Source organism: Panthera uncia, chromosome A2 (assembly GCF_023721935.1).
Source record: "Panthera uncia isolate 11264 chromosome A2, Puncia_PCG_1.0, whole genome shotgun sequence".
Lineage (NCBI taxonomy): Eukaryota > Metazoa > Chordata > Mammalia > Carnivora > Felidae > Panthera > Panthera uncia.
In genome coordinates this window covers 157,329,498-157,338,629 of record NC_064816.1, presented here as the reverse complement: position 1 = coordinate 157,338,629, position 9,132 = coordinate 157,329,498, and the positions used below count along the sequence as shown (strand labels likewise).

General features: G+C 59.8%; 1 protein-coding gene across 1 annotated transcript; it reads left to right on the top strand.

Moving 5' to 3' along the window:
* The first annotated feature begins 1,314 nt into the window (after positions 1-1,314).
* On the top strand, positions 1,315-8,544 carry CRYGN (crystallin gamma N). The gene is made up of 4 exons (XM_049642144.1): positions 1,315-1,452; positions 3,325-3,573; positions 5,663-5,808; positions 8,366-8,544. Exons 1-4 carry the CDS (start codon positions 1,432-1,434, stop codon positions 8,499-8,501), a joined length of 552 nt encoding a protein of 183 aa, XP_049498101.1. The 5' UTR covers positions 1,315-1,431; the 3' UTR covers positions 8,502-8,544.
* The last annotated feature ends 588 nt before the right edge of the window (positions 8,545-9,132 follow it).

Below are 9,132 nucleotides of genomic sequence, written 5' to 3'. Positions count from 1 at the left end.
ATAAGCGGCTTGCCAGTCTGAAAACTCAGGAATGTTTCCTCCAGGAGCTGGGAGCCACCTCTCTGACACATAATCATCAGGGTAGATATCGCCCCACCTCCCGGTTTCCTGGGTAGAGAGGGCTTAACGCCAGCTGTCCCTTTACTCTGAATTGCAAAACCTATCTCCCAGCACAAAGATACAAGGAAATCAGCAATTTCTCTTGAGAACACGTGTGACGAGCCGCATCTGCCTGACTACATAAAAGACTGAGATGTCCTGGTCTTTGCAATCTCTGCAGCAGATGGCCTGTGATACACTTCACATTCAAGTTTAATGCTTATTCAATAATACAACGGTTTTCTTCCTCTTCTACCTGTATGGACAGGCTTCCGGGGTTGGGAGATTGTGCTTTTAATTATATTTCCCCAACAGGGCCCGTGTCGGGAGGCAAACGCTGGAATGTGTGGTTTGGCCAGTGTGGATTCCTGTGGGGGCCACGGCAGGGCCAGGTCCGCTGAGAGGTCTATCCTTGGACAGCCTCCCGGAACAGGGGCAAGGTCACCCTGGTGCCCCCAAGAATTGCGTGACCTCCTCTTCTGAGTCGGAGGCGTCTCATCTGTGAAATGCTGCTGAAAAATACTTTCCTCAAAGTAGGAATCAAAGTAGGGATCAAGGATGAGCATTGATGGGGGGTAGGGCACAGCATTCAGGGAGCAAGAACGAAGAAGGGGAGGAAGAAGGACCACTTGGCATAGAGATGGGGCTGTGGGGGGACAGCCACCAGGCATTGGGGACCATCGGAGCCGTGGTGGTACGTTTCGGGTGGGGCTGGAAGGTAAGACCAGAGCAGCAGGCAGGGGGCCAGGCAAGGGCTGTCTTCTTTGCTCCCAGGAGCTAGGTTCCATCCTTGTAGCCTTGTTACTGAGAAAAAACTCAGTGACAGCCTGAACGTGGGTGACCAGGTGAGAAAAGGACGGGGCGGGAGGTCTGGGAAGGCTCTGTGCCCAAGGAAGGGGCAGCACGGATCCACACCCTGAGCGCTAGAGACGCCCCAGCCCAAGGCAGCGGGGAGGCAGTGGGGCCCGGCACGTGTGTGTGTGTGTGTGTGTGTGCGCGCGCGCGCGCGCCCCTGACTCAGCAGGGACCGCCGGCGGGCTGGGGTCAGAGGCAGAGTAGACCCTGGGGGTGCTGGCTGGGGCTCGCTGGGCCGCGATCACCCCGCAGGCACCCGGCCGTCCCCGGGCAGGGGCGGGGCGCACGGCCGGGCTCCCGGCGCCCGGGGTTCGGTCCCACGGGCGGCCCGGGGCGGGGCGGGGCGGCCCCAGGCGGGCTTAGCGCACCGGACAACACTAACGCCCCGGCCAGCAAATCTTTTGTCCGGGGCGGCGCTGACCCAGCAGGGCGCCGCCCGCTTATAAAGGGGCCTGCAGCCCGAGGGGCGGGGACACCATGGCGCAGTGCTCCGGCAAGGTGAGTGTGGTCCCTCCCGGCCCGACGTTAACGACGTTACCCACACTGCGTTCCACTTTCCCCCCGTTCCGGGGAGGCGGAGGCCAAACCTAACTCTTTGCACCGTTCGCCCTTTGCATCTGACAGACCTGAGCGAAACTGGCAAAACGTCCTACCCAAACCTGGCGCGCTGGCCTCTCTGGTGTGCGAGGTGGGAAGGCCCCGTCCCTACCCCCTCCATCAGTGGCTCTGGAGAGGTTTGAGGGATCCTGGAATCCTCTGGGTGACTAGTTCTCCCTGAATATCTCTGGGCCATCAGCCAGGCCTGTCTTGGGCAGGAAGGTGGCAAATTTGGATCTCCCCCAACCATTCTCGCTGGCTAATCCGGTGCAGCCTCTGTCTCCAGGGGCCGCATTCAGGGTCAGTGCGTGAGCACATTATTCAGTCGGCACTGGCTAGGTTATGCGTCAGTAACAGACAACCCCCAAGAGCCCCTCGCGCCCCTGCACACCCTCCCCCAGGCCCAGAGGCACAGCTGGGGAGTCACGCCCTGGGCTCTCAGAGCTTCTGCCCAAGGGGCCCAGAAGGGAAGTCCTTGGCATCGGCACAAATGATTACACCGGTTACCAGGCCCCAGGAAACGTTAATTTGTACTTTGCCAGGGCCCTTCGAGGCGCACAATTCTTGAAAACCAGATAGTTACTGAATGGTTGGAGTTTTAGGGTCCACCGCAGTAAATGAACTTTGGGGTTGATAGCGTGCATGTTGTTTAGGGACAAGGAGAACCTGTCCGTGCTACGTTGCCGTAGGACACGGTGCCTGAACTGCCCACCGAGTTGGTAATGTTCCAGATCTGACACATGCCTGTCACCCACAGGAGAGGCCTAGTACACAAAGGGACGAGTTACATTGAAAAAACCCCCTTTTTAGCCATTAATCCCTGCACCAGGCTCTGACTGGTCACTGCATTCAGTGTTTCCCGTTAAGGGGCCCGGTCCCAGGCACTCGACTTTCTGAAAATTCATTGTTTGGTTATGATGATAGGGTTGTGGGTGAAATGCTTTTTTTCTGAAAACACTTGGATGTTAGGTTTTAACAATGAATAAAAATTGAGTGTAAGGAATGCAGTGGGAGGGGCGCCTGGGTGGCTCAGTCGGTTGAGCGTTGACTTCGGCTCAGGTGGTGATCCCGAAGTTGGTGGGTTCGAGCCCCGCGTCAGGCTCTGTGCTGACAGCTCAGAGCCTGGAGCTGCTTCGGATTCTGTGTCTCCCTCTCTGTCTCTGCCCCTCCCCCGCTTGCACTCTGTCTCTCTCTCTCTCTCTGTCTCTCAAAATTAAACATTAAAGGGGCGCCTGGGTGGCTCAGTCGGTTGATCGGCCAACTTCGGCTCAGGTCATGATCTTGCGGTCCGTGAGTTTGAGCCCCACGTCGGGCTCTGTGCTGACAGCTCAGAGCCTGGATCCTGTTTGGGATTCTGTGTCTCCCTCTCTCTGACCCTCCCCCGTTCGTGCTCTGTCTCTCTCTGTCTCAAAAATAAATAAACATTAAAAAAAAAAGTAAATTAAACATTAAAAAAAAATTTTTTTAATGCATTGCGAGTTTGAAAGGAGCCTGTTTTCAAATGGGCCAGGGACAAAGGGGGCATCCCTGTCCCCAGATATTTTCTGAAATTTGGTTGCTCAACCGTGAGCTCCCAGAGTAGGGAGGGCCAGGCCCCAGACCTCAACCCACCTTGCATTCATTCCTTCACCCAGCTAACGGTGTTGAGCCCCTGCTGTACGCAGCAGGCCTGGGAATCAGGGTTCAATCGAGGGTGTTGGACCCCAGCTGTCTGCTCCCAAGACTGAAAGGAGAAAGCCCCTGACCCCGAGCCCTCTAACCTGGCCTTTCTAGATCACCTTCTATGAAGGCAAGCACTTCACGGGACGGAAACTCGAGGTCTATGGGGACTGTGACAACTTCCAGGACCGAGGCTTTATGAACCGGGTGAACTCCATCCGCGTGGAGAGTGGAGCCTGGGTCTGCTACGATCACCCCGACTTCCGGGGCCAACAGTTCATCCTGGAGCACGGCAACTACCCTGACTTCCTGTGCTGGAATGGCCACAACGACCACATGGGGTCCTGCCGGCCCGTGGGGATGGTGAGTGGGCCTCTGGCTGGGGGCCTCCTGCCAGAGTGACCGAGGGTCCGTGCTGCATGGTCTTCCCAGCTTTAAGATCTGATGAGGCTGTGGGATGTTTTAAGATGCAGAGATGCCCCCCGCCACAGACCCGCCATCCCCGCCCCCCCACCCCACCCCACCGCCCCGTGTGTGGGCTGGCATGGGAATGAACAGGAGAACCAGAGACAGCTTCTGGAAGTCCTGTTTGTGTTTTTGAGAGAGCGGGGGAGGGGCAGAGGGAGAGGGAGAAAGGATCCCAAGCCGACCCCAGGCCCAGCACAGAGCCCGATGCAGGGCTCGATCTCACGAACCGTGAGGTCATGACCTGAGCCCAAATCAAGTGTCGGTCGGTCGCTTCACCGGCTGAGCCCCCCAGGCGCCCCTGCCCCTGGAGTTTTTATACCTGACATTTACAGGCACGTATCAGGGAACCACCTTCCATTTCTGGTCCCAAAATCTTGCTGAACTTTCCACTTAGAATGCTGTTGGAAATATTAGAAGTTTCGATTTGCAACTGGACGGGGGAGAATGTAACCTAAGCAGGGCTGATTCGGGCCTGGTGTGTCCGCTCCTGTGGGTCATTGTGTCTCGCTTTTCAGGCGGCTTTGATGCTCTGGCTGTGGAATGACTGAAGGAGGTGACTAAGTCACCAGCTGGTCCTCGGGGAATTTGGGGGCGGGTCTCTGGGAGCCACACGAGCGGCTGTCATCTCACAGCGTGGCCCAGTGTGTGTAGGGAGAGTGTAGGAGGGACATCATACCCACAGTGATCATTCATGTCTGCCCACCTCCCCCCCCCGGAAGGGGGATCCGAGGACGTAGGATTCACACAAGTTACCAGTGCTAGCTGACCGGCTCTGAGGTCCACATGGTCAGGTGGGAAATGGCAGATTCCTGAACCAGAGGGTCCTCAGAGTCTCAGCTGTGTGTCTGTAGAAGGACCTGTCTCTGGATGTGGGGGCCAGGTGGTCCTAAGTGAACATCTTAGGAACCCCAGGGAAGGGGCCTCCTGTATGGGGGCCCCCCTCTCTCTTCCACACGAGTCCGGGGCTTTGGCATCTCAGATCGTAAGTATGCTCCCTTAGTATTTCCACCAGGCCAGAGACATTTGGAAAAAGGAGTTAATGTGGTTGGCCCTGGATCTTGCATACTGCTGTTTAAAAAGAAAAAATTTTTTAAGCTTATTTATTTAGAGAGAGACAGAGCGTGAGCAGGGGAGGGGCAGAGAGGGCCGGAACGAGAGAGAATCCCAAGCAGTCTCCACACTGCCAACGCGGAGCCCGACGTGGGGCTTGAACCCACAAAACCGTGAGATCATGACCTGAGCTGAAACTGAGTGTCAGACCCTTAACCTTAACCGACTGAGCCACCCACAGGCCCTTGCATAATGCTGTTTATATGTAAACTATCCCGGAGCCTGCTGGGAAATGGCCCTCCTCTGTCTTTTGGAAATACAAGGAATCTTATAGGGTGCTATATAGTGTCATCCCAGTAAGCCAGCTGGGATTCCAGCAAATGAGATCTCTGTTATTTGTTTTAGATTTTTGGCTTCGTGTTTTAATAAAAGGTTCTGTTACAGTTTGTAAAATATTATCATTGAAAGGCTTGCCCGTGGCCTGAGGCCCCAGGGTGGGGATGGAGGGCAGAGGAATGCGTTGGTGTGGCTGGGGCCTACGTCCCCCAGTGCAGGCACCAGAAGGGAACCCAGCGGCCCAGGCCCTGGTCAGAGCGCGGCCACTGTGTCCCCCGGCGGTCTGGGCCGCTCCAACTCTTGGATTCTTTAGTTGAGGAGAGAGGAGATTGGACTGGTTCAGGGGCCCTGAAGCCTTTTAAAGTGATCGACCCCTCTCATCCAGCCAGATCTCATGTCCCAGAACAAGCAGAGTGCTGGGTGGGCCACTTAGGTTGGGGTGGCAGGCACTCACCGGTCCCCCCCCCCCCCCAGCATCGGGTGCCCCGAGCCCCAGGGCGATTCCGAGTTTCTGGCCACGTGGGTTCTGTGTTGGGGGGGGGAATGGGACTCAGCACCGTTTGCCTTCTTTCCTTCCTCCGCTCCCGCGGGCCCGCAGCATGGGGAGAATTTCCGCATGGAGATCTTCGAGGGTTGCAACTTCACCGGCCAGTGCCTGGAGTTTCAGGACGACTGTCCCTTCCTGCAGAGCCGGGGCTGGGCCAAGAACTGTGTCAACGCCGTCAAGGTGTATGGGGACGGCGCGTGAGTAGAGGCCGCAAGGCCGCCGACCGCGGCCCGGCTGGGCCCTGCACAGCCAAGTGTGTGGGGAAGCCGCCGGGCGGGCCCGACCCCAGCAGCGGGGGAGGCCCGGCACCCCCTCAGCTGCCTCCTCTACCCCAGCCAAGCAGCGGGGAGGCTTCCTCCGTGGCTCCAGAAGGCCGTGGTGAGGGGACGTGGGGCCCCAGAGGTAGGCCTCCCCAGTGGGAGCAGACGTAGCAGGGCCCTTTGTGGACTAACGGTTCTCTAAGATTAGACTGAGCTCGGGGACAGTACTTTGGTCCCCTCGAACCAGAGGAAGCCCGCTCACCCTACACACCCCGGTCCTACTCGGCCAAGGGGTCCCCTGAGCTGGAGCTCTCCTACCGAGCGGGCAGACCCCTGCCACACAGCCCCTCCGGGGAGCTGGACGTCATGGCGGCTCACTTCCGGTGGACAGGTTGTGGCCACGGGGGTTTTGCCCAGGGCGTGTCTGCCCTGCTCCTGGAGAGTGGTCAGGACCCCCGTGCTGGCCTGGCTTCTGCCAGCCCCCCGTATAGTCAGCTCCTCCTGTGAGCCAGTGGGTAGCGTCATCTCCGTTTACAGAGAAGCAAGCAGAGGCTCCGAAAGTGACCTGGCCCTGCTCGCTCATGAACCGCACAGCGGGGGTGGCAGCCGGGCGTCAAGTCAGAGTGTCCCCGGTGTGGAGCAGGGAGCCTCCCCTGACCTCAGTCCCGGCCCCTCTGCAGAAGAGCCCCACGCGGGTTCCGGGAACGTGGCTCCCGTGACAGCAGCTAAGGGGTCCAGTTGCTGTCTGTGTGCCCGAGGTGGGGGATCAGGGCACGTCACGAGAGGTTCAAGAGTGGTCACGGGAGGGACTGAATGGAGGTTGTGGCTGAGCCAGAGGGAGCACTGGACCCCTCGCCTCCCCGGCCCCCCGGCCCCCCCAGGGGGATTCTCTCCTCCTTCCCAGAGTCCCAGGGGGACTCAGCTCCCTCCCTGCTATTTCTCTGTCACTCTGACTCTATCCAGGGTTCCTTTTCTCCTGTCTGCCTTTCTCTGCCTTTCAGAAATGTTTGCCCTCAGTTGAAGGCCTCTGGGAATCCGGGGGTAGAATTCCAGAACAACAGTTTGCCTGGAAAACGACCGGCTAAATTATGTCTCGTGAGGCCAGAGTCATACCTTTGCGTGGAAGGTGTCCTGAGACCCTAGCCACAGTCCCCGAACACCCACCCTGGGAAGACTCCAGGGGCCTCTTTAGGAAAAGGGGGCGGGGGAGGGTGGGAGCTAAGAGTTTTGAGTGCAGGGGCCCGGGGTCTCCTGTAGCTCCCGCTTACTCAGCGGCTGTGTATGGCCAGCCCCACATCTCACCCAGGGCTCTGCTCTCCTCCCTACGGGGGTTCACCCTTTGCTCCTGTGACTACCTTTAAAAAAAAAAAAAAAAGTAAGCCCTTGGCCAGGGTGATGGCCTGGACCACCAGGTCTGGGGGTGGTGACCTCCGTCAAGCCCTTTCCTGGGGTCTGATGGGGAGCCTCCAGGCAGGTCTCCCTACCGCCTCCCAGACACCAGCCACGGTGTTCCGCTGGTTCCCGAGTCAGCTCAGGATCGACCTGTCCCCACAGACCCGGGTTCTGGGGGGCATTTGGAGGGAAATGTGCCAGGTCGCTCTCCCTACTTCCTGCCACCCCTCAAAGAGCACAGTCCTTGCTGTGGATGGGCCACGCCCCCTCCTCCCTCCCTCTTCATGCCTGGTCCCCAGAGTCACAGCAGGAAGCCCGGGAGACCGGAGACGTTTACTGCAGAGGCCCAGCCTGTCCTTCCTCTTCTTCCTTTTGGGGACTCCTGCATATACGCCCCGAAATCTTGGGCCTGAGCCACCCACGGGCATGAGGAGGGGGAGGAGGGGGGAGGGGCAGGAAGGCTAGGGGTGTGGGGAGGCCACGGTGAGCCAGGTCTGCCCTGAGCTCCCCAGCGGCTCACGTACTGGGCCTCTCTCTTCATTCCCGACCCCTGACCCTTGTGCAGACTGCGCCAGGAGCCAGATGTGGAGTCGGGATGGGGCAGGAAGGGGGTGGCCGGGGAAGCTGCCCTAAGCAGGCGACTCGGGCGGGGGGGCGGGGGGGGGGGGATGGTGAGGGGGGTGGCCTGTGACTTGGGCAGTCACTCCCTTCTCTGGGCGGGCTGGGCTCAGAAATTCTGAGTCTGTGTCTCAGCCAGGAGAAGGCTCCTTCAGCAGCCGAGTGCCTTGGGGGGGCGAGGGCCACAGTGGGGTTCGCTGCAAAGACAGAGTCAGGGCACCCCATGGCCTGGGCCGGAAGGACCCCAGCGACCGGATCGGGGCGTGTAGCCCCGCTTTGCTTCCCGCGGTGGAAGAGCCAAGGGTGAGGGAGCATCAGAAGGGAGGAGGAGAGGCCAGCCCCACAGGCCCTGCCCCACACCTCTCCCCCTCAGCTCGGGCCCCCACATTGGCCGGGAGGGGTGAGGGGTGGTGGGCAGGCGGGAGGCGGGCAGACCCTGTGCTGCTCAGCGGCTCACGGCCGCCTGGCCTCCCTCTGGCCGCAGGTGGGTCCTGTACGAGGAGCCCAACTACCACGGCCGCATGTACCTGGTGGAGCGGGGTGACTTCCGCAACTACTCGGACTGGGAGGCCCACAGCTCTCGCGTCCAGTCGGTCCGCAGGGTGGTCAACTTCTTCTAGCGGCAGCCCCTTCCGGCCCCACCCTGGGCTCAGACCCTGAGGAATAAAGATCATGGAAAAGGAGAGCTGAGCTGGCCTGAGTGATTTCCCCGCCCCTCCCTGACCGTGGGGCAGCCGGCAGGGCACCTGGGCCCCGGGCTCAGGCCGGGGAGCTGAGGGCGGCCGAAGGGGCCAGAAGGGATCTACAGGCCCTTGAGCCGAGCCCTTTCATTTGACACGGGAGAGGCGTGCGCCCTGAGCGGGAAGGACAGCCTCCGGTCCCAGAGCCAGCTCCCCGTGGAGCCAGGATAGGGCCAGAGCGCCTGTTAGGGGAGAGTCGGGGAGAAGTAAGGGGGGCTGAGGCCGCCACTCCCTCCCGGCTGTGCCTCTCCTGACTCAGCAGCCCCGGGGCGGCCAGGCCACGTGGTCTGCTCTGCAGCCAAAAGCCTGACCCAGGGTTCATGAGTCTGCCTCTCTGGCTGATCTTGGCCTTGGGGTTTACGGGAAAGGCCCCTCTGAAAAGATGGGCTGGGCCTTAGGGACACATTGCCCGCTTGATCGTGCAACGGGGGCTCAGAAGACTCGGGAATACGCAGACCCCGAGGCAGTGGAGGAGGAGACTTGGAAGGAGCTGAAGACCATTGCTCCCGCG

Excerpts from the sequence above, each read along its gene's own strand:
- CRYGN (XM_049642144.1), top strand. The coding sequence starts at position 1,432 with ATGGCGCAGTGCTCCGGCAAG. Across the intron at positions 1,453-3,324 it reads TGGCGCAGTGCTCCGGCAAG|ATCACCTTCTATGAAGGCAA; the intron begins GTGAGTGTGGTC and ends TGGCCTTTCTAG. Across the intron at positions 3,574-5,662 it reads CCTGCCGGCCCGTGGGGATG|CATGGGGAGAATTTCCGCAT; the intron begins GTGAGTGGGCCT and ends GCGGGCCCGCAG.